This window comes from Erpetoichthys calabaricus, chromosome 3 (assembly GCF_900747795.2).
Source record: "Erpetoichthys calabaricus chromosome 3, fErpCal1.3, whole genome shotgun sequence".
Taxonomy (NCBI): domain Eukaryota; kingdom Metazoa; phylum Chordata; class Cladistia; order Polypteriformes; family Polypteridae; genus Erpetoichthys; species Erpetoichthys calabaricus.
In genome coordinates, this window is record NC_041396.2 from 161,535,959 (window position 1) to 161,562,334 (window position 26,376).

The 26,376-nt window shown below is 37.3% G+C and overlaps 1 protein-coding gene across 1 annotated transcript in view; it reads left to right on the forward strand.

The window, feature by feature from the left end:
• The window catches only part of prkd3 (protein kinase D3), a 342,598-nt gene that overhangs the window by 202,074 nt on the left and 114,148 nt on the right, over positions 1 to 26,376 (forward strand). Inside the window, exon 3 of the mRNA XM_028797458.2 lies at positions 22,131 to 22,269. Coding sequence (XP_028653291.2) covers positions 22,131 to 22,269 — 139 coding nt within the window. The remainder of the gene's footprint in view (positions 1 to 22,130; positions 22,270 to 26,376) is intronic.

The following is a 26,376-nucleotide window of genomic DNA, read 5'->3' on the forward strand; positions in this document are numbered from 1 at the left end:
GAAATTCAAAAATTACACAAATCACAACACTATGTTTAAATGGCTTTACAACAAGACAGCAGGATGTTTTAGTCCAGTCAGTAGAGGTTAACTTATGAGTATAATATTTTAACATATTTAAGATTACAATATTTTTGTAATGTGTTGGTTATGACTGGGAGATCAAAGCACAATAAGAGTCCTAATAAGTTCCAAAAGCACATCCAAAAATGACCATCAGAGTGGGGAAATCCCTTCAAAAACCCCGGGGTACACACAAAAAAGGCCTTGCAGAATAAAAGATGTATTTCCACAAACTTCTTGGAGGCACAAAAGCAAGCTCTGTGGAATACAAATGGCAAAATGGAATTGCCTGTAAAACAAGCAAACATGTCCCAAGTCCCAATACAGACATTTAGAGGCAAACTCAAAAAACAGAGCAAAATGGTCAAAATCCTGAAAATTCACAAAATAAGCACAACAAAAGGAACTAGAACTCACCAACTCCAGAGCACAATCACAGTGAACCACCAGGAACCATGGGAGACCCACCGGATTTATAGGGTGGAGGGCAGTTCCTGTTAAGGATTGGCAGGTGGCTCAACCTCTTTGGGGACCACCCATAAAACACATAGGACATAACTGAGACAATGACAATACAGCAGATAATTAACAAAAGTAACAATAACATAAATAAATTCTCAACAAAGAGCAGAAAGGACATAAAACAAGACTGAACTCCTGCCCGGGGACCAACTTTGGCTGAGAAAAAATGTCTGTTTGTTTTCTGTTTTGTACATGATTTATTTTATTTTCATTTATCTGAGAGATATTCCTGTATCTTAAGATGATCTCCATTTTTGTTAATTGCTTAATTTTTTTGTAACAGCAATAAAAATTCTCTAACTTCTAACAGCTGTAGTAAAAAGATCAAAGAAAGGATGAAGAGATTGTGTGCATCCTTGATAAGCCCTGTACAATGAAATAAAGAAAAAAACAATTGTAGTAACAATAATAGAATAGGACCATTCCAGTCTTCAAGACTAGTTTTCTCTATCTAGCAAGTGTGCAGGTGTGTAGTCTAGACATGGATGTCACATTGAATGCTGTATTCAAGTTTTGGGTAGCTTTGTATGTTGTTCAGTGTGAAAGGGTAGAACTTCCAGTCCAGCAGTAGAGGAAGGGATGCTAGTAAACAGCCTTTGAATCCATTCTGGAGCCAAAAGAGGAGAAGATGTTACCAACAGCGCCCTCACGTGCTCGAGAGTGGAAGTGCAACAACTATCAGAGCCCTGATGCTGCTCCCATCCATGTGTGTCTGACACAGCTTTGACATTGCTGTTCAAATAGAAATAGAAATTTCAAATAGAAATTTTATTTTTACTTATCTAACCTTGTGAACTTCCAGAACAACAAAATAAGTTGTTTTCTAAATATAAGTTCATTTGTGTCAACATATATTTTATTGGGACTGACTTTTTGGATGGTTTCTATTTTGAAACCTTTTAAATTGTATCCCTAGCAGAATTATCAAATATTATAATTCTGTTGGTTTATACTGGTTGTTCACTGTTCACTAGTTGTTACTTATTATTCCCTTGAATGTCCATGTTTTTGCCAGAATACCACTTCATGTTTGACATCACATGAATGCGCAGTATTTCATTTATAGGCCTGGAGGTGACGTGTTTTGCTGTCAACAGACTTGCTTGAATGAGGGTTGCTTGGACAGCTGTTTTGCTTCCTGCCTATTTGATGTGAGCATGTGAGGGTCAGCGTTTACTTTCAGTGGCCTATACGATTTGAGGGAAGCCTCCAGTGTCTCTCAGTAGAAGGAAATGACTCACTTTTTTCAACACTAGTCACATCCTGAAGAAGTACTTTTTTTTCCTCATTTGCAGGATGTTTGTCGTATTGTCTTGCAAACCAGAATGTATATACATATTCTTTAAAAAAAAATAGTTGTTACCTCTTACGGTGTGTATGTTGTCTCCCATACATGTATATATCCCACTAAATTCTTATTTGATTACATAGCCAAACTGTTGGAATAGTGTTGTAAAACTGTCACATAGATGAAAAATTATTAATGGGCAGTTCACTAAAACTACGTAATCCAGTTTTCTTGTTTCTAAGTAAAATGTAGAAGTAATAATAATGGACATGAAGTGCTTTTGCAATCTAAAACGTTGTCACTGTTTTGGAGAGTGCTATTCACAAGGTTTGAAGGTAGGGTGGGTATTGTTTGAACTGTTTCATTGTATTCTCAGTTTTCAGTTTTCAAAAGTGGGAGTCTAATTAATTATTACTGATACTGAGAGTCAATCGTCATCCTGCCTTGGTGTTTGGTTCGTTCTCTTTCGTCCCTTTTGTCTTTGAGCAGCAGATTAGGGAAATATATGGACTTGGATTTTTAGTTTAAATAAAGTGGCATTCATGACTGATGGAAGTTGATAGCTTGCTGAAAACATTGAATCTCAAGAAAAAAAATTACTATCCAGTTATAATTGAAGACTTTTTCAAAAATGTTCTTTAAGTCCATTAGCTCTCCAAGTTATCTGTTTTCTCTGCTGTCTTTTTCTTTTACAATGTCATGAAGGTCCAAAATTTATTCTTGAAAAATCAGGGAAGGACAGGACAAGATTCTAGCACTTTGCCAGACACACTTGAACAAATACCCCTACTCATTCATTCATCCATCCATCCATCCATATACTAAACCTGATCAACCCAATTTAGAATTCATTTGAAAATGGAGCTGGAATCTGCAACTTTTGGTGTTAGTCAGTAGTCTACCCTGAATGGAGCTTCAGTCTTTCCTAGGGCAGACACATACACACAGCAGCAATAATCAGTCATTCTGACACAAGGAATCTAACATATTTTTGGGATATGGAAGAAAAATGGAGAAAACCCCTGTAAACTTGAAGAATCTCTGCATACACCACACAGCAACAAGGCTAGCAGTGCTAACCACCTCACCACATGACCATCCTTGCATCACTACCAATTATGATTAAAGGTTAATAACGGGACATAACACTTCATCACATGATTGTTAATACGTACACACCTACTTCTTTAGTACTAGGGTGTTATACCGTGTTAGCCATTATGAATGTAGAGAAAAGCCAAGCAAAATGACACCTTTTATTGGCTAACTAAAAAGATTACAATATGCAAGCTTTCGAGGCAACTCAGGCCCCTTCTTCAGGCAAGATGTAATACAGAGACTGGAGTTCCCTATGTTTATATACACACTCTAGGACAAGAAACAACATTGGTAAATCTTTAAATGAGAAATTTTAAATGTAAAAAATTAATAGATTCATTCAGGCCTGGGTTAATTTAACAAGAGAGTAAAGAACAATGTATTGTCAAGATCTCTGGATAAGATAACTGTCCAACAAAGTCTTTTGAAGTTTGTAATGAGTTTTTTCAAAACAATGTGGGTCTGTAGGCAGGTTATCTGTCATTCTGAGAGATGTAAACAATCCTCATATCTGGCCATAAAACTCTTGTCTCTATTCAATCTATGTTGTAATGTATTAAATTTTAGCATGAGTTTAACTTCCCATTCTTTTCTCTCTCTCTTGCTGTGTTTTGAAGCTGCCCATAAGCACTGTGACTTTAAAGTCCCTCTCACAGTGTCCATGGCTGTTGAAGTGGGCCTCTACAGGAACATCTGTGTTGCCATGTTTAATGTGGAACCTGTGTAAATTCATTCTCTGGCAGAGTGTTTGTCCAGTTTCTCCCACATAGAGTGCAGTGTCAGGACATTTCATGCAGAAAATTAGGTAGACTACATTAGATGATCTGCAGGAAAATGATCCCTTTATGTGATGTTCAAGTCGGCAGTGTGATATAACTATACGGTCTGTATCATAGATGTGGGCACATGTTTTGCATCTTTTCTGTAGGCATGGAGATGTGCCATTTTCTGTTGGTTCACTTAGGGAGCTTCGGACAATTAGTTGTTGAAGGTTTGGTGGTTGTCTGTATGCCAGGAGGGGAGGTTCAGGAAATACATTTTTCAGTGTTTGGTCATTGTTTAGTATTGGCTGAAGTTCTTTTATAATTTTTCGAAGTGTTTCAAGATGTGGGTTGTAGGTGACAACAAGGGGGATGCAGTTCTTTTGTCTTTGTTTTTATATTCCAGAAGGTTGTCTCTGGGTATGGCAGTAGCTCTTCTTATTTGAGTGTCTGTTGTTTTGGGGGTGTAACCTTGTCTGATGAAATCTTGTCTGAGCTCCTGCAGTTGTTGATCCCGGTCTGTCGGGTCTGAGCAAATACGATTGTACCGTATTGCTTGGCTGAAAATAATGGAGCGCCTTATATGCTTGGGGTGGAAGCTATCACTTTTCAGGTAGGTCCGTCTGTCTGTCAGTTTGTGAAAAAAAACAGAAGTTACAAGGCTGTTGTCTTTCAGTTGAATGGTGGTGTCAAGGAAGCTGACTTCTGTTTTTGAGTAATTCAGCTTCAGCTTTATGTTGGGGTGAAAACAATTATATTCATTATGAAAATGGAGGAGGTCCTTCTCAGTGGCAGTCCAGATTATGAAGATGTCATCTATGTAACGGAGATACAACATTGGTTTTATGATGCACATTGACATGAAATCTTCCTCCAATTTTGCCATAAATAGGTTTGCATAGTGAGGTGCAAACCAACAACCCATTGCAGTCCCCATTTGTTGCAAGTAGCAATCTTGTCCAAAAGAGAATAGATTATGTGTCAGAGTGAATTTTATCATTTCTATTACTGACTTTGTGGGTAAATCATGTTGTTTGAGGTACATTTCACATGCCAATATGCCATCGTCATGGGGGATGTTTGTGTAAAGTGCCTCAACATCCATTGTGGCCAGTAAGGTTCCCTCAGGTAAGGGGCCTAAAGCAAACAGTTTTTTTAAGAAGTCGGTGGTGTCCTGGATGTAGCTGGTTGTATTACGGGTGAGGGGTTTAAGGATGTGCTCCACCCAACCTGAAATATTTTCTGTAAGGGAGCCTATTCCTGAGATTATAGGTCGTCCTGGGTTCCCTTCTTTGTGAATTTTAAGAAGCAACAACCAAACCTTCAACAACTAATTGTCCGAAGCTCCCTAAGTGAACCAACAGAAAATGGCACATCTCCATGCCTACAGAAAAGATGCAAAACATGTGTCCACATCTATGATGCAGACCGTATAGTTATACCACACTACCGACTTGAACATCACATAAAGGGATCATTTTCCTGCAGATCATCTAATGTAGTCTACCTAATTTTCTGCATGAAATGTCCTGACACTGCACTCTATGTGGGAGAAACTGGACAAACACTCCGCCAGAGAATGAATTTAAACAGGTTCCACATTAAACATGGCAACACAGATTTTTTTTTTGAAAAAATATACTTAATTTACATATATGTTTGGGTGATATATATAAAACACAAACTAGTACAATTACAATCTATAACTATCTGCTAATTCAAATAGAAAACGACTGTATTCAGCTATAGTCTAATGCAGTCTTACACTTCCCCTTTACTTACTACACCTTTTTTACATATACATTGGTCATATATATGAAAAAAATACAATCCTTTACAATCTTACCAGCACACACAGATGTTCCTGTAGCAGCCCACTTCAACAGCCATGGATACTGTGAGAGGGACTTTAAAGTCACAGTGCTTATGGGCAACTTCAAAACACAGCAAGAGAGAGAGAAAAGAATGGGAAGTTAAACTCATGCTAAAATTTAATACATTACAACATGGATTGAATAGAGACAAGAGTTTTATGGCCAGATATGAGGATTGTTTACATCTCTCAGAATGACAGACAACCTGACTACAGATCCACATTGTTTTGAAAAAACTCATTACAAACTTCAAAAGACTTTGTTGGACAGTTATCTTATCCAGAGATCTTGATAATACATTGTTCTTTACTCTCTTGTTAAATTAACCCTAGCCTGAATGAATCTATTAATTTTTTACATTTAAAATTTCTCATTTAAAGATTTACCAATGTTGTTTCTTGTCCTAGAGTGTGTATATAAACACAGGGAACTCCAGTTTCTGTATTACATCTTGCCTGAAGAAGGGGCCTGAGTTGCCTCAAAAGCTTGCATATTGTAATCTTTTTAGTTATCCAATACAAGGTGTCATTTTGCTTGGCTTTTCTCTACACCTACTTCTTAAAATACCAAATTCATTAAGGCACTACCTATGCCATTACGTCAATTCTAAATTCTCTTGTATAGAACATATAAAATTTTACATCTTTCTTGCAGATTTATATTTTTGTTTATCATTGGTTAAAGTAGATTAAATTTTGTTCTTGAGTACCTTGAATAGGGTTTTTGCTGCATTCAGAATCATCTGTTTTGCAGCTTTTTAGATATATTGAGCGAGTTGAGCTAGGCTATGTCAGTGTGTAACTGCAAAAGAAAAAATAAATAAATAAATAAAAAAGGTAGAAACAGTGTTTCAGCTGTGAAATGGAATGGCATGGCATCAATTCATAGCAGTTGGGTTAGGTGTTTGGCAAGAGGACAACCTTTGGCTACGGTAATTATCTGAAAAATATGCAATATATATACTGTATATAGATGCAATACTATATTTATATAGCATCTACACTCCATAAGATTCTCTGCATTTCAGCAGAAAACAAAATTGTACTATATTCATGCCAAATAACATTACCTGCAACCAACAGAATGAGAGTCAGCACAGGAATATTGTGCGAGGAGCAAAAGAGTTGACCTCAATTTTGGGAAAACTACTTTATGCTTCTGGTGAATCTTAAATACAGTAATCTTGTCAGACATTGTAAGATAGGCTGTGATGTTATTTCTCTATGTACATCACTTAAAAAATAAATTGTATTTTTTTTCCTTCATTTTGTTTAGTGTTTTAGTATGCATATGTATCATAGCTGTCGTCAATTCAGTTCAATTCAAATTTATTGTTTGAATAGGGGTCTCATTAAAATCACAGCAAAGAAGATCTCAGCCATCAAACATAACTTTGTATGAATAAATACAATACAGAAATGAACATAATACTTGTAATATCAAATCATAGATTTTACGTATTAAAATTTAACCAGCATTAGGACTTCGCTATTGATCAACAACTACTCAGCCCACAAATTAAATCTGTGGATGTTTATTAAAGTAAAACTTGTTTCGAAGGTTAATTGCAGTTGGAATGAAGGAGTGTTTGAACTTTTGCTTGTTATCCTCGGAAACCTGAACCCGTTGATGGCAACAGATATAATTGTGAATGTGGTGGGTAAGTTCTCTCTCTGCTTTTGCTTATGAAATAGCTGGCACCTTGTTATTTCAGTCTTCCATTTTACAATGTGATTGGCTGACATTAAGAGATTGGCATTGCCTGTTGTGCTTGAATGAGTTTTACATCCTTTCGGTGGAGGGGGAAAAGTCTATAGAACATCAACTACAGCTTTTGTTTTTGATAAAAAAAAAATATTTAATTTGTCCCTACTATAAGGTAAGTTTGAAAATAGAGCAAATATGAAATAAATCAAGTGTAAGTTGAGTACTTTCTATGTCAAATTATCCTTGTGTATTTATTGCAGAATTATATTTTTTGGCTTTCAGTTTAATGTTCATTGTACTGTTATCTGTATTTGCCAGCATTTTTGTTTTTAACAGCAAGAAATACACCTGTTGGAGTGATTCTCTGATACAATATTAGACTTTTACATGGTCTGGAAATGCTATTGAGAGAGCAAGGATTGTTTTCTTCATTTCTCTCATAAATAAGACCTAGAAGAATTATTGCCTAGAAAGTGACTAAATATCACCCAACCAAAAAATATAACTATGTATTTAATATGGCGGAAAAGTAAGCCCTGAACAGTAAACAGACCCCTTCTTTACATTTTCTGTATCAGACTAGATCTATATGAAATAACCCTGTTGGGTGGGAGTGGGGGGTGTTGGCGTGGCACTGTGGCAGATTGGATTCCTGTGGCTTTTTCTAAATGTGTCTAAACCCATGTGCACCAAAAATGGTGAAATATATCTCCATTTTCTGAAACCACATGGGTTTTTGGCAGGCCTTGAGTAAATCTGTGCAAAGCATTTTTCTTCCTTCCTTCCTTTCTTTCAGTGTTTGTTTACTGGGGACACGATTCTCCATCCAAAAAGATATTTTTTGTGATTTTTTTTCCCATATAGAGAGCTAAATCAAGCTAAACAAATTGTTTTATCACCTGATTAGACGTATACCCATTGAAAAGTAGCTGTGACTTTATTTTTCAAAATCTGATACACAACACATACATTGTATTATACCCCAAGAATACACATTAAAATGTGGCAACACCCATTTATATCATTACAGGCCACTGTTGTCATTTTTAGTGTTTGATACAGGTTCAAGAAGGAATTAATGATGCAGTACTTATGCAGTAGGTCCTTTATGAGAGTTGACATGTGATCATCATATCTTTATGCCTTGGAAACAAAGTCTGTTAGGTCAACCATTTGAGCATGTTTCCAATATGGCATTTGGAATGAAATAGTCAGTTTGTTTCACCTGGTTGAATGTCCTTTAAGCATTGTGTGTTGAGTGTATGTTTTATGTCTAGCTGGCACTATAACCAATCCTTTGAATAAAGCTAAATTGATGTGTTATCAGGTGGTAGAAATGACTAGAGGTAAAATAACTGTGCCGTGTATTATCAAAATGTGAACAGACTTGTCAAACACAGGTTCAAGATTGGGGGTACCAACCAAGTAATCCAATTTAGATATCTCCAAGAAAACAACAAAAGATACAAAAGTAAAGAAATCAGCATTCCCTGGTAACAATAAGCTCTTTTGCTTTAAATGTTCAAGAGATAATCCCATTTTAGCCTTCTCTTGCTCACACGAGGGCCAAATTAAAAAACCCTGACCCCTGTTGGTTTGGGGTTATATATCTATATATATAAAATTCTTTTCGCATTTGAAACGGAAATTACGTATGAGCGTTTGAAACGGAAATTACGTATGACCACAGAGGAACAGGATAAACATTCTTAATAAACCTGATTCTTGCCGAGAGAGTGAATGGTGACATAGCTCTGGCTGTAGCGTCATCGGGAATCGCTTCTACATTATTAGATGGAGGCCATGCAGCACATTCGTCATTGCAATTACCATTAAACCTCGCTCACGACGAAAATCCAATTTGCAACATACACAAGAGCTCTGGAAAGGCAAAAGTCTTGCAACATTCAAAGATAATAGTTTGGGATGAGTGCACCATGGCACTTAAAAGAGCTTATGAAGCCTTGAACCGAACAATGCAAGATCCCAGAGATCCTAGCAAAATAATGGGAGGTACTGTCGTTTTACTCGCAGGAGATTTTCATCAAACATTACCAGTTATTCCACGAGGGATACCAACAGATTAACTCAACGCATGTTTAAAATCCATGCTTCTCCCGCGGTCAGTTATATGTCGCGTGTTCTCGGTAGGTACACCAAAAAATTTATACATTTATGCACGTAATGGGCGAACAAAAAATGTGTTATACCCGAAAGCACTGCAGTAGTACTCAATGTATATTTACTTCTAAAATGTTAATGTTTTACTGTTTAATAATTCATATGCTTCTTATATGTTGTTCAAATTCTTTTATCAAAATATTTTACTGTTTAATAATTTATATTTATATGCAATGTGCTTCTTATATATTACTTCATATTCTCATATGATAATGATGTTAATAATGTTGTTTATATTGATTTCTATGTTATTGTAAATGCTCTTTATTTGTTGAAAAATAAAATTGGCAGTTAACAAAGTTATTTTATAATTACTGCATTTAATTTTTTTCCCTTGCACTCAGTGAGCGAAGCCAGTGGGTAATCAGCTAGTATATATACAGTGGTGTGAAAAACTATTTGCCCCCTTCCTGATTTCTTATTCTTTTGCATGTTTGTCACACAAAATGTTTCTGATCATCAAACACATTTAACCATTAGTCAAATATAACACAAGTAAACACAAAATGCAGTTTATAAATGGTGGTTTTTATTATTTAGGGAGAAAAAAAAATCCAAACCTACATGGCCCTGTGTGAAAAAGTAATTGCCCCCTGAACCTAATAACTGGTTGGGCCACCCTTAGCAGCAATAACTGCAATCAAGCGTTTGCGATAACTTGCAATGAGTCTATTACAGTGCTCTGGAGGAATTTTGGCCCACTCATCTTTGCAAAATTGTTGTAATTCAGCTTTATTTGAGGGTTTTCTAGCATGAACCGCCTTTTTAAGGTCATGCCATAGCATCTCAAATGGATTCAGGTCAGGACTTTGACTAGGCCACTCCAAAGTCTTCATTTTGTTTTTCTTCAGCCATTCAGAGGTGGATTTGCTGGTGTGTTTTGGGTCATTGTCCTGTTGCAGCACCCAAGATCGCTTCAGCTTGAGTTGACGAACAGATGGCCGGACATTCTCCTTCAGGATTTTTTGGTAGACAGTAGAATTCATGGTTCCATCTATCACAGCAAGCCTTCCAGGTCCTGAAGCAGCAAAACAACCCCAGACCATCACACTACCACCACCATATTTTACTGTTGGTATGATGTTCTTTTTCTGAAATGCTGTGTTCCTTTTACGCCAGATGTAACGGGACATTTGCCTTCCAAAAAGTTCAACTTTTGTCTCATCAGTCCACAAGGTATTTTCCCAAAAGTCTTGGCAATCATTGAGATGTTTCTTAGCAAAATTGAGACGAGCCCTAATGTTCTTTTTGCTTAACAGTAGTTTGCGTCTTGGAAATCTGCCATGCAGGCCGTTTTTGCCCAGTCTCTTTCTTATGGTGGAGTCGTGAACACTGACCTTAATTGAGGCAAGTGAGGCCTGCAGTTCTTTAGACGTTGTCCTGGGGTCTTTTGTGACCTCTCGGATGAGTCGTCTCTGCGCTCTTGGGGTAATTTTGGTCGGCCGACCACTCCTGGGAAGGTTTACCACTGTTCCATGTTTTTGCCATTTGTGGATAATGGCTCTCACTGTGGTTCGCTGGAGTCCCAAAGCTTTAGAAATGGCTTTATAACCTTTACCAGACTGATAGATCTCAATTACTTCTGTTCTCATTTGTTCCTGAATTTCTTTGGATCTTGGCATGATGTCTAGCTTTTGAGGTGCTTTTGGTCTACTTCTCTGTGTCAGGCAGCTCCTATTTAAGTGATTTCTTGATTGAAACAGGTGTGGCAGTAATCAGGCCTGGGGGTGGCTACGGAAATTGAACTCAGGTGTGATACACCACAGTTAGGTTATTTTTTAACAAGGGGGCAATTACTTTTTCACACAGGGCCATGTAGGTTTGGATTTTTTTTCTCCCTAAATAATAAAAACCATCATTTAAAAACTGCATTTTGTGTTTACTTGTGTTATATTTGACTAATGGTTAAATGTGTTTGATGATCAGAAACATTTTGTGTGACAAACATACAAAAGAATAAGAAATCAGGAAGGGGGCAAATAGTTTTTCACACCACTGTATATATATATATATATATATATATATATATATATATATATATATATATATATATATATATATATATATATGTCTTCCAGCCCAGCAACAATGTGGCTTGTGAAGTCTGCAGGGGCATGATCAGGTGTCGACTGGCTGTGGTCCTTCAGAGCTGCAAATGGAAAGATGAGGTTGTGGGCGACAGCGCCCCCTCTCTTTCCAGAGTGGTAGTGCTTATCTTATCAGAGCCCTTCTATTTGCACGTTGGTCACACAAACAAAATACACTATTTATAGATAAAGTTCCGACACACATGACCCTATACTGGATTAGGTGATTCCGATAAGACCTCATCATAAAATCTACAGTGTAGATGAAGGGTACACCAATGATTGATTCATTTCCCCTTGCCAGTATACTGTAGAACTCCAATGAATCCCATAAGCATATTGGATACAGCTAAACAGTGGCTTTGGCACACAGAAAAGTGCTAAACCTGGTAAATTACATTCGGCTTTCAAAATAAAGAAGTCCTAGTTTTGTGCTCAACCAGGTCTCGAATAACAGGCCAGAGATAAAATATAAGAAACTTGAAATAAACAGTGTTTCATGTTGTCATATCTGAAATTTAATACAATAAGTGCTTCTCCTTTCCATGAAAATATGTGATTTCTTATCATCTGTTACCTTTTGAGTGTATGAAATATACTTTTACTGTGTACAGCTTTGCAACATGCTCATAAGAGCTTTATAATAACAAAAAAAAAATGAAAAACAAGAAAACTAAAAAGGCTACTTATATTTACAGTCCAGACAAACACCTTTCATTTGATACTATTTCTCATTATTTTATGTGTAATCTTCATGGAAACCAGGCCACACTGATAAGTCCTTGTTTTTAATGTCACAATAATTTTAACTTATGTAATATTGTAGAGCTGGTTAATAAATCAATGGACCACTTTTTTATCAATTTTCAAAAACAGCAAATGCTCAGTTCTGTTACTAGTTTTACATGTGCCTCTTTTGCGCACTCCTAATACTTCTACACCAGTACAGTTGTAAACGCTCCTCTGCACCTTTTTCTAACACCATTAATTTAGTAGTTTCATGTAGCATGAATTACAAAGTCTTATAGGGAGAAAATTGTCATTTTTGGACGGCTTATGATGATAAATATTTTTCACTAGTGAATATAAGTGCGTAGTATGTGTGTGGTTCCATTCTTTGCACAGGACACATGCTTTTTTATATACTATTTAAAATTGAATTACAAATATTAAGTTATTTTAACATTTGGTTATTGGGCTATTAAAACATGACCCATGCAGGTTTTTTATTTGTAGACATGTCAATATCTTGCCTTTTGTCCTCGGGAACCAATATATCATTTACATATTTTAAACAGCTGAAATATAGATAAATCGTTAAACATAAATTTTATATCAGGAAATGCATGCTAGTGCAGTGTTTTCCAGTAAACTACATTTTTAGTTGCATAAAAAGTGCAGAAATAAACAGATCTCATCTGCCAACCACCAGCATACAAGATAAAAATGGCCTTAAGGGGAAATTGATAGGTAATACTTACAAAGTCTGGTCTGGTGCCTCATTATTAGCAAAGGAGAGGTGGACAATAAACTGGTGAGGTTTTAACTGGAATCCATAATTGCAGTAGATGGTGTTATGGGAATTTCTGAATGAATACTCGCATCTCTTTGAAACCATCATTTTGGTGGGTTTTAACTTGAGGTAATGTTTAATTACCCCATCGTGGAGGGCTTATAATGATAACAGCTTTATCAACACCCCTTTTTTCTGGTGGCCTACTATTATTTCCCAGTTTAGCTAAATGGTTTAAATATAAAACTTTTAAATGCCATTTTAGAGAGGTGTAGTTGTTTTTCTGTTGCTATACTATTCTATTGTATTTTCTATATGTATTATATTTTTTTCTGTTTTCTTGATATTCTATTTTCTGTTGCTATACATATTAATCGCTCAGCTATTTATTCTTAGCATTATGCAAGGTACTGTCATAAATTCATATTTTTAAGGAGGTAAACCAAAATCAATCAGGTCAATTTTGCCTAATGCAGTGTCAAACATGCTGACAGACAGAAAAACACACAATTTTAATTGTATATATGTTGGTAACACACTTGATAAAGAATAATGTATGTTGGTTATATGTTAACTGTCATAACACATATCCATAAAGCAGGTAGCTATAACAAAATCATTCACAGATTATCAGATTAAAATCATATACTTAAAATATATTCTATTTTATCATTTGGTAAAGTGTATTTCCTTATCTTTATCCTACTGTAATTCATCACATTAGTTATGTAAGGTAAAATGATAAAGTAGCTCAGAAGTTCTAAATGTCTGTTTGGGATAATTATTTCTTAGTGTTGCATTCTGAGAATTCAGTATCTATTCCCATGCACAAATGTTAAAAGCCATGGTGTCTGAATCTGTGTCAGGTACTTTTTGAATTTATGTGCTATGGCTAGCCACATGCACTGCTGGCAGAGCAACACTATCCTAAACAATCCTGTTAAACTGGGCTTTTACAGTACTGTTTATGAAAGTACCATTAAAGGTACAAAGTGTCAGTGGTGGCATGTGAAATGCATATCAATTTACAATATGCACCAATCCAATTATTTTGTTAGAGCCGGTCTTGAAAATATTTAAATGTATTTTTATATACATTGTTTACAAGAATACCTCTTTAGTTTTTTTTTTTTTTTTTCGAAACTGGTTTGTTGTCAAAGAATAATTATGGTCGTGTAGTTAAAAACACTGAGTTACATTCTGTTGAGATGTTTTAGAAGTTACACAAGGGCCTTCTAAGCCCTCAGAGGTTTTTCTGTTTTCACTGCTTTATACTGTTGGATGCACATTATTGTCTTATCTATTTTTGGTGAGTGGATACAAAAATTTTGGCTCGTGCTTGAAACTGTGGAAACCAGTATGGTCTTTTCTGACCAAGCTATTCATTTGATCAGCATTTTTGTGGGTTAAGGTTTAAGTGAACTGTGTGGTTTTCAGATGATTTGATTTTGACTTCTGCTTCAGTCCTCACAAGAATGCTAAGTTGTAAATCTGTATTGATAAAAAAAGTACAAAACACAAAAGAAAAGCTAATGAAAAAAATATTTTAGAATCCATTACTATACCCATGTATTCAAAGTCAGGTTCTTATTTTAAAATACCATAGATTACTAGGAGTAAAAAGAGTATTTACTTATGCAGAGTTCATTATTATCAAAAATTGTCTGCAGCTCTTTTTCTTTTGTCATGTATGTTATAAACTGTAGTAGTAGTTGAAAACAACAATAACAGTGAACTTTGGTTCACTGGTTTTTCCACATTTCCAGGGTTTGGACCAGTTATCCATTAATGAAAATCAGATCGCTTATGTCTCTTCTGCTCAAACAATACAGCATAAACATCACTGAAGTCTTGAACTGAGAGCAAACTTTCTTGTAGCTTAACCAGGTTAACCTGGAAACGCTGCTCACACAGATTGTTTCCCTCAGGATCCTTCCAGTTCCCAGTGGACTCTCTAGGTTGTTTGCTATACTGTGTGTTACCTGGTAGGTAACCACCCATACAATCGGATCATGTTTCAGACTACGAATGCTATGAATATATTTGTGTGTATACAGGCAGTCCCCGGGTTACGTACGAGATAGGAACTGTAGGTTTGTACTTAAGTTGAATTTGTATGTAAGTCGGAACAGGTACATTATTTTAACAAATGCTATTGTTGACCGACTGTAACCAAGTGCTCTGCCAATGAATGATGGAGTTTAACCTCTTTCTGACCTTTTTATTATTTCTACTTTATTTTCCATGGTGATGGTTTTTCTCTTCTTTACTATATCACCAGCACTTGCATCAGATTTGTGTTTCAGAGACATTGTTGAAGGGTGAAGGCAAAAGGTTAAGATGAGCTATTCTGCACAGCACTGTACAGCAATCACAGCAGGAAGGCACCAGTCATCAACACGTCTAATGTATAGGGTGGTCCAGATCTAATTATGCAATTTTCATTACGCTATAACTTATTCAGTTTATTACATAGAAAATCACCCGAAAAATCCCAGACCATCGAGAAGTGTGCGAACTGACAACATGAAGAATCGTCTTTGCACCGAACTGGAATCGTCCCTGCATAAATTCAAGTCATCCAGACAATCTGCATCTGCATAATTAGATCTGGACCACCCTGAACTGACAAGAGACAACTTCCTGCTATGTGCATAACAGTACAAGCAGGCTTGCTATTGAGAATGAATGGGGGCAGTGAGGGGTGGTTCATCACCAGCTCACCTCACAGTCACCTCCACTACAGTATGCTGCATGCAGCGTACGCAACACCACCGCCCCCATTCAACACGCAGCCATCTGAGGCACACTACAATGCTACCCCCGCCGCCCCGTTCAGCCACAACCATATCACCGCTTGCAGCATTACAAGCTGCGCACCTAGAACAAACGGGGAAGCCGTGTGTGGTGGGCGGGCAGTGAAACTGCTTGCTGCCGGGAGCCACCGGAGGGACACTGCACTGCGTGAGCAGCGAAACTGCCCCCCTCCAGCCTCCGTCCAGCCACCGCTTGCAGCGTCCACAGGCCGAAGATGACGGAGCGGCAGTTACCGAGGCGCATGCGTCGTAGCTGTGGCCCCGTTCGTATGTTGTAGGTCGAATGTCCGTAACCTTAGGACTACCTGTGTGTGTGTATGTATGTATATATATATATATATATATATATATATATATATATATATATTATATATATTCATTGCATTTGTAGTCTGAGTGTCAACGACCTGAATTGTGTGGGTAGTTACCTACCAGGTAATGCTTGTAGACTCAGACTACAAATGCAATGAATGTAATTACTCCGGACCTACAGGCTGTCAAATAAATGAACCACACGCCGTGGCACAGCGTAAAGGGGCTTTGTCTCTGATGCTGACGTCCGAGGTTCGATTCCCCGAGAGGGGAGCAGTAGAGTGTGTACGCCTGATGAGCTCAAATAAGGCAGAAACACGTGTTGCATACTCTTTGCATTATTTGACAGTAAACTATGCAATATTTGTGTGTGTGTGTGTGCGTGGGTGTGTGTGTGTGTGTGTGTGTGTATATATATATATATATTGTGACAGACGACCGGCTATGGACTCCGGTCATCACCCCCAGGCCGCTAGGAGGAGCCCTCCGGACAGCATATTTGTGCCCCGAGTTCCAGCAGGGCCTTATGGACTTTGTAGTGTTTTGACACAGCCCTGCTGGATACCTTGGGGGCCGCCAGGAGTCGCTGTAGGGGGGCTAGTGGGCTCTTGTGTGCCCTATAACCCGGGAGTGCATCCCAGTCACGTGACTGGAAGAAGCGATGTGCTCCCGGGATGAAGAAAAGGACTTTGCCCTGACCCGGAAGGAAAACGGACTTGTGGGTTTGGCTTGGAGCCACTTCCGGGTCAGGGGATAGAAAAGGACTCTGGGAAGCCCAGAACATTGAGCTGAGCTGGGAGGTAGGGTGGCGACGTGTCTGGGCGAGGAGGAGAGTTATTATAGAGAATTGTGTATTGGTTAATGAGTGTGGAGTGGAGGGTGCTTTGTGCACAGTACTGTACAATAATAAAATATTATTATACATTCACCTGGTCTGAAGAGTGGTACCTGAGGGTTCGAGAGGTGGACGACACGCTTAACTGCTACAATATATATATATATATATATATTGTGGAAGATGACCCAGACACAGACAGACGGACACATTCAACTCATCCAACACACGTTTATTGTACATTATTTACAGTAGTGCACCTCAGCCCCAAAGTCCTCACAAGTCCAGGCCCTCAATACAAATGCCTTTTCTTCTTCAGGCCGCCTCCTTGCCTCCTCCAAGACCTTGTCCTTCCTTCTCTCCCAACTCCAGCCCCTGAAAGGAGGGAGGCGGCCCTTTTTATAGTCACCCGGATGTGCTCCAGGTGCCTCCCGACAGTCTTCCGCCATCACTCCCCAGTGTGGCAGAAGTGCTGGCTGCGCATCTGGAAACACTCCGGGTGTCCCCGATCCTCTTCCCCCCAGCACTTCCGGGTGTGGTGGAAGTGCTGAGGTCCAGGGCTCCCAAGGCATTGGGGTGCCCCCTGGGGGTGACCACGGGCCCCTACAGGGTTGAGCTTCAAAGCTCTGTACCCATGGTCCCCATAGCCAACTAGGCTGGTCGCCCCCACCTGGTCAGCCACCTGTTACAAAATATATATATATATATATATATATATATATATATATATATATATATATATATATATATATATATATATATATATATATATAATGTACGTATCTATGTATGTGTGAATATCTGTATAGAATTGTATATGTGTATATACATACACACATACATATACACACTTTTTTTAAGGGACACCACTGCACCTCTTCCTGGGTATGATGTTAATCTGCATCCAGCCCTGCATGTAGGCCCTCCAACCTGCAGGGAAAACCTTGGGGGTTGGTGGCAGAATTGGCACTCTAGCCACCATAAAACAACTCACACTGTTCCACTCCATCTGAACTAGTGTGGTGCTGAGGTGTCACCTGTTGCATGGCTGCACTTAAGTCCTAATCTAGATCCTGATTTGATTTGTCGTGTGGTTGGTGCAGCAATGTGCTGTGTCAGTGCGTGCTCATAACCTCTCTCACTCCTCTGCATTATTGCAAACTGCTTAATCCTCTATATAGCCAATCATGTGCCTGCAGTTCATTATACAGTATATATAGCATGGAGATATGGTCGTTACATTTAGTTGTTGTTCAGCCTAGCATTAAAAGGGACAAGACGTATGACTTAAGTGACTTTGACAGTTGTATGACTGTTAGTGCCAGATGTGGAGGTTTCAGCGTCTCAAAAATAGCGACTCTCCTAGGATTTTTCACTCACTAGAGTGTCTAGAGTTTGCAAACAATGGTGCAATGAATAAAAGAACCTCCAGTGAGTGGCAGCGCAGTGGGTGGAAACACATTGTTAATGACAGAGATCAAGGTGAGAAGCCAGATTAATTTAAACAGAAAGACCATGCAAAGCACATTGTGACCTTAAGTGTAATGGTTACAGTAGCAGAGGAGCATCCTGGGTTCAACGGCCAAGTGAGAAGTGGTAGATGAGGTTGCAGTGGGAGTGTGAGCACTGTATTTGGATGATGGATCTGACAGATTTCTAATTTGTGATGCAACTTGCAGATTATGGGGAAAGAGACTGGTGTAAACATCATGAATCCATGAACCTGTTTCACCTTGCTGCAATGATAGTTTTTTGATAGTGAAGTAATGTGAAGAACTTATTTTGGTACACATTTTGCCATCTTACTACTAACTGAGTGTAATCTGCATGACACAAGGTATTTAAGCATTGTTATTGACTTTATACATCCTTTTATAATCATAGTCTACTCTTTTTCAAGTGGGCATTTTTAGCAGAATAATGCACCAATTCACTAAACGTGCATACAATTTCTCAAGCTGAACGCAATGGTTATTTTAGTTCACTCTAAGGGCGTCAATCCATGAGGTGGAATGGGAGGTTTGTAGCACAAATATATAGCTAAAACATTTCCAGCAACTGTGTGATGGTACCAGTTTGGTATGAATCCAAATTAGGAGGGATACTCACATTCTTAATGTTAACTTTTTCGGTGATAATTAAATCTAAAGTATGATTATGAGAGTGTGTAGAACCTTTTACAATTTGGAGAAACCTTACTGAATAAATTTGGTAAAGAAACCTCTTGATGATAGTCTCTCTTCCTTATCTCTGTGAATATCTGTGTGAAACTGCTAAACTCACTTAAGGAATGAACCAGGATGTCTCTAAATTAGTAATATAATTATTCATAATTCATTTTTAATGAGTATGTTTCTCAAATCTTGTAATATTATGTAGATTTTTTAGTAATATTTGAACTACATCATTAACATCCAAGTCTGCTTCCTGTGTTCTAAGTGTGTGAATTACTAAGGTTACTAAAGAATTAGTATTCGTTTCAATAAGTATACATTTCTTATCCAGTACATCTCCATTCATCATTATCTTAATAATTCTTACGTCAAATATGTGTATGTAATCTTTATTACAAGACACGTGACTGCATCATGATGATTTTTAGAGATTATCAAAATGTCTTTTCCATTAAGAGATGTGAATGTTCTTATTGAAGAAATAATATGTGATGGCAAATAGACAAGGATACAAGCCACGCTTGAAAAATGTGTGCAGTCAGAAGCTTTTACTGTATTTCAGGGCATTTTCTGATTTAATGTGCTGGTGTGTGTGATTTTTTTTATTTTGTTTGTTTACTCAGTGATTCTCCTTAAAACCCAGTCACTGATTTCATTAGTATTTAGTTGTTAATTTTTCCAGGGATGCTAGAAGAAGATGGTAATCATGTAGTGACCAAGCATACTAATGTATAGATAGATTTGTGAAATAATCTTTGTATAACTGTTTTAGATTCATAAAAAAATAAATAGATTTGATTTGCTAAAAGTTAGTGTTCTATAAGATCAACGATGAACAGAATAAAAAAAGGCTTATCAGATATAAAATATCTCATCTTACTATATTTCCTTGTTATACCGATTCAATCATTTTAAACCTGCAGTTGTGTATGGTCAGGCAACATATATTCTGTAGGTATCTTAATCCTTAATGTGAATGAATGTAATTTTAATATAATTAGAACCAAAAAAAAAAAATAATACCCTTGCTTATTTTAATTGCCCCATATCTTTTTAGAAAGTAGAGACCTGAGGAATCTGTTCTGGTGTTACATTTTCATACAGTCATTTGAAAAAGTTTGGGAACCCCTCTCAGCCTGAATAATAATTTACATTCAACAAAAAAAGATAACAGTGGTATGTCTTTCATTTCCTAGGAACATCTGAGTACTGGGGTGTTTTCCGAACAAAGATTTTTAGTGAAGCAGTATTTAGTTGTATGAAATTAAATCAAATGTGAAAAACTGGCTGGGCAAAAATATGGGTCCCCTTGTAATTTTGCTGATTTGAATACATGTAACTGCTCAATACTGATTACTTGCAACACCAAATTGGTTGGATTAGCTCGTTAAGCCTTGACCTTCATAGACAGGTGTGTGCAATCATGAGAAAAGGTATTTAAGGTGGTCAATTGCAAGTTGTGCTTCCCTTTAACTCTCTCCTGAAGAGTGACAGCATGGAATCCTCAAAGCAACTCTCAAAAAAGATTGTTCAGTATCATGGTTTAGGGGAAGGCTACAAAAAGCTATCTCAGAGGTTTAAACTGTCAGTTTCAAATATAAGGAATGTAATCAGGAAATGGAAGGCCACAGGCACAGTTGCTGTTAAACCCAGGTCTGTCAGGCCAAGAAAAATACAGGAGCGGCATATGCACAGGATTGTGAGAATGGTTACAGACAACCCACAGATCACCTCCAAAGATCTTCAAGAATCTTGCTGCAGATGGTGTATCTGTAATTCATTCTACAATTCAGCGCAATTTGCACAAAGAACATCTGTATGGCAGGGTGATGAGAAAGAAGCCCTTTCTGCACTCACGCCACAAACAGAGTCGCTTGTTGTATGCAAATGCTCATTTAGACAAACCAGATTCATTTTGTAACAAAGTAATTTGGACTGATGAGACAAAAATTGAGTTATTTGGTCATAACAAAAAGCGGAAGAAGAACACTCCATTCTAAGAAAAACACCTACTACTTACTGTCAAATTTGGTGGAGGTTTCATCATGCTGTGGGGCTGTGTGGCTAGTTCAGGGACTGGGGCCCTTGTTAAAGTTGAGGGTCGGATAAATTCAACCCAATATCTCAACAAATTCTTCAGGATAATGTTCAAGCATCAGTCACAAAGTTGAAGTTATGCAGGGGTTGGATATTCCAACAAGACAATGACCCAAAACACAGTTCGAAATCTACAAAGGCATTCATGCAGAGGGAGAAGTACAATGTTCTGGAATAGCCGTCACAGTCCCCTGACTTGAATATCATCGAAAATCTATGGGATGATTTGAAGCAGGCTGTCCATGCTCGGCAGCCATCAAATTTAACTGAACTGGAGAGATTTTGTATGGAAGAATGGTCAAAATACCTCCATCCAGAATCCAGACACACATCAAAGGCTATATGAGGTGTCTAGAGGCTGTTATGTTTGCAAAAGGAGGCTCAACTAAGTATTGATGAAATATCTCTGTTGGGGTGCCCAGATTTATGCACCTGTCTAATTTTGTTATGATGCATATTGCATATTTTCTGTTAATCCAATAAACTGAAATACTACTGTTTCCATAAGGCACAGCATATATTAAAAGGAAGTTGCTACTTTGAAAGCTCAGCCAATGATAAACAAAAATCCAAAGAATTAAGAGGGGTTCCCAAACTTTTTCATATGACTGTATATGGGCAAGTGACAGTATACATGAGATTTTTAAACTAATGCATTAAATTATAAAAGAGAAAAGCGGTTCAGTGGAGTGTGGATGAAATATTATGCAGAACAAAAGTTTGTTAGTCATCAGAAAGAAATGCTGTTTATGAGATTATTAAAATGGGGCATGCGCTAATTTTCCATCTGTTTTTATTTTAGTTCCCGGAGTGTGGTTTCTTTGGCATGTACGACAAAATCTTACTCTTTCGTCATGACCTGAACTCTGAAAACATACTGCAGAGGCTAACTGCAGCAGAAGATATTCATGAGGGAGACCTGATTGAAGTTGTTCTCTCTGGTAGGTAACAGTGGATGCTTTTTAGGTCACAGTGCTATGCAGTTCATTATTTCTGTAATATTTTTCTGAAGTAAATTCATTCTGTCCATAGTTTAAGATTGGATGAAGATTTGAAGCCATGAATCTGTTTGGAAGCTGTTTTCTGTATATATGCCAAGTCAACTATCATAGCTACAGTATCCATCAATTTGACGTTTTTATCTTTGTTACAGTACTCATTCTTGTTTGTCACCTAAAAGGAGTTTAATAAAACACTAAAAGTGCAGTGGCTTACGCAATTTATGTACCTGAAATTGCCATATAATATCTATCCTGTTCTGCACAAATATAGTAACACTGTTTCTGTGGAGAAAGCAGCATTAAATTCTCAAAATTGAAGGCAGGATATTGTGTTGCTGTTGAAAATTATAATTATATTGAATGTACCTTAATAACTGACATTGCCTACAGTAATTACCTTATGAATAGGTACTAGATCTAGTTTGTTTTCTTCTTATAACATTGAAAATGACTTTGGTTTATCACCATGTATTATCATCATATCACACTTGTAGTGTGATGTTCCTTATGCATTAATACAAGAACTAAATAGTGTGTGCCACCCCTGTAAAATTTGGAGGTTTCTCGTTACCTCAAACCTCTAGCTGTGGTTTTCCTTTTGAAAACAGGTGTTTAGCTCTCAAACAGAAGCAAATTTGTTATTTTTTCTCCTTCACCAAACAGCTCTGTAAATCTAGCAACCGCATGAAGCATTTAGTTGGCCACTTCCGTAAGTTGACACAGTCGTAGATTCTGCACTTGTTTTGTGCAAATGTCTTGGCAGAAAACTTGACTGCATAAAGATTTATACATTTTGTCTGCTGCCATGACTCTTGCAGTCATTGCTTTAATTATTTGTGCCTAATCTCTCATAATGTGTCAGTAATGCTGTTGCGCTACAAAATGTACATTATTAAGATGCCAAGTCGGAATAACTGGTGGAGAATTTGTAGTGTTGTATGCTTTCCCATTTGAAATATTTTCTTTTTTTTATTGTACTACTTTTACACATGGCTCTTTCTGTTTTGTTTTCTTCTATTTATGTAAATGCTCTGTGCCATTGAAGTTAAATGTGTTATAAATTATATGTGAAATAGCAATTTACAATAAACATGGTGAAACTGGTGGCTTGGTTTTGCTGCAGTTTCGTTTACAAACCCATGCTTTTTTGCTAGTTTTTATCACTGCCATGTTACCGTTCTATTTAATGCATTGATCTTTTACAGTATAAGCATGTGATAGCTTTGCCTGACTTCAAATCAGAACTTTGGTGATGACTGTCATAATAAAACAGTGTTTAGTTTTGGACATTCTTGTTTGACTTGAGCCAAACATGAGAGTAATGAAGAATTAATCTGCTACAGTGGTCTGTGAGCTTAACTACCTTACATGCATAAATAGTTACATATACATATATAGGCACATTAAATGAATGTAATACCATTTTCATTTTGCATTCTATTGAATATGATTTAAAGACAGGCTCTTTATACTCGAAGGGCATGGCTGAGACTAATCATAAAGAGATGACAAGTTTTCAGAAGCTGATGCAGATGTAAAGTTCTAGCAGGGAAGGGAGAGCCTGTGAATGCGTAAAGATAAAATAGCTGTCTGTCTGTAACCAGCCAGAAAAACAAGACACAGAAGTGTCTTGTTAGGCGTACATGAACACAAATTTAATAAACCTTTGTATTTTAACATTAAAACGGGCTTCCCCAGCATATCAAAGTTAAAGCCAGAAGCCTGACTTCAGATAACACATTCCTACTCATTTATTAGATTGTGCAGAAATTAACAAAGACTCTCGCTCTGACTTGGTGTCGTTCTATAAGATTCCTTCTGTTATTGTTTGGGACTCTCTGTCTGTATTAAAAATAACAAAGTTTAGTGTATCTTTTAATTTCTTTATTCCTTTCTCTTCTGTTATTCTGGGTGAAGTTTTAAGCTACAATTCTTGAAGAGATTTTATCCTATGGATTCTAAATTGGCTGAGTGTGAGCGTGTAGGGGCTCTGTCATAGACTTACACCCACACTGGCCGGGGTTTGTTCCTGTATTGTGCAGGATGAAGGCCTGAGGCTTCAAGCCCTTGTGCCCTATGCCGATAGGATAGGCTGTAGCTTTTGAACTGGATCAGACTTTGAATGTGTTTTGCTGAATGTAAGGGAATGAATAGTCCTAGCTGTGTATTATGATCCATGAGACAACTTGCAACTCACACAGGCCACGTGAGCTCAGGGCCATCTTAACGCATGGGCACGCTGGGCAGTTGCCAGGGGGCTCCACAAACATAGGGCCCCCATGCTAATCTATGGATGTTGTGACTTGTTGAGTGGTTGTGTAGGTAGGGGCCCCAGTGCACTCTTTTGCCCGGGGGCCTATAATGCTGTTAAGATGGTCCTGTATGTGCCAATGTTTTTTTTTGTGTTAATATTTAGTGTCTTGTTTATGAACAGTATTCATTTATACGCTTGCATTTAAGTCTTCCACAGACATGTGGTAATTGTTCCAGAGACCTGTATATTAACATTTTAAAAGAGTTAAGTGTAAATCTAGAGTCACTTATACTGAGACCAATGAGCTGTTTCTTGTACACCATTTCCATGTCTTAACTGGAAATATTGCGTTCTGTATTTCCAAATAAACCATAATAGTGATATTTATGGAAAATCCTCATGCACACAATTTAGTATTCAGTTCCATGTATTACATCTATTCCTCAGTTGATAATCTTTGGAAAACTGAGCCTTTTTTTAAAATTTTATTTTAAATAATGTACTTACACCAGCAGAGGGCATCTGATAGTATAAATTGTTTGAACACACCATAACAACTTGCCATCATTTTAGAACAGGCATGCATGCTTACAGGAAACTCACAGTTTATTCTGGGGTCCATGCACTACTGGAGAACAATATCTAATTAGTTAGAATGTTTTTTAATGCATACCCTATGCAGCATAGATCATATTGATTTTTTGAAAAGACATTTTAGGCACTGCAATATGCTACTTCAGCAATGAGCCTTCATGTCTCTGTCTTCTTCTAGTTAATTTAACAGTTCATTCTTAATACATAACTACTGTAATTTTGTGCAGAGTAGGAAGCAATTAGAACTCATTAAAATGTAATCTTCTTTATATAAAGCTATACTATACAAGAATGCTGATATATGTTTGAAGCCATCAATAAGCATACAGTATGCATTTCAGTGCTGAAGTGTATTTTTGGAAATAGAGCACCTGCAGTGGATGGTAAAAGCAAGTTCAGCTGTCAGTTGTAGAAAGGCAGAAGGCTGGGGATGTTCTGGACTAGGCATCAGGTAAAAAGAAAAAAACATACAATACTGTTTGCTTTTTTCATTCTTAATTCAATGATAATTTCTCTTTCTTGTAGTCAGCAATATTTTAAGTTGTTGTCTTCCCTTCCATTGTGTGCATTTTTACTTACATAGTAAAAAGGTATGTTTAAAGGATGATTCAGCAGTTTACTTTTATAAGTAACAGTGACTCTTTGTACACAATATGTAGCCAAGATTAAACTGGTTATGTAGAAATTGTTCCACAATAACAGTTTTCAGTGCCGTGCATTTACAAGGTTTTCATTAAACAGTGGTAGTGCTGCTGCTTTGCAGTAAGGAGGTTGTGGGTTTGCTTCCTGGGTCCTTCCTGCGTGGAGAGTGCTTTGAGTAGTAAGAAAAGCACTATATAAATGTAAAGAATTATTATTATTACTAGTTGCACATTCAGTTAAATTATCAGCACTTTAAATAATTAATTGTGTTTATATTTATTGGTTGATTTTTTTCTGACAGTCACCCAAACACCATCTATTACAGCATCAGGGGGATCTGTAGCTTATTCCTGCAACCTTTGTTACCAGTAAGAATGAACCCAGGATGGAATTCCTGTCCAATGCACATCTACCTCCATCCTCATACTGTTTCTGGGCTAATTGAAAGTCTTCCATTAACCCAACATGCTTGTTATGTCAGTCGTTGAGTGTAGAAAGTCTGTCCATAATATGCAATGCCCTAACTGAAAATAGTAGCATTTTACAGTTTAAGTGGC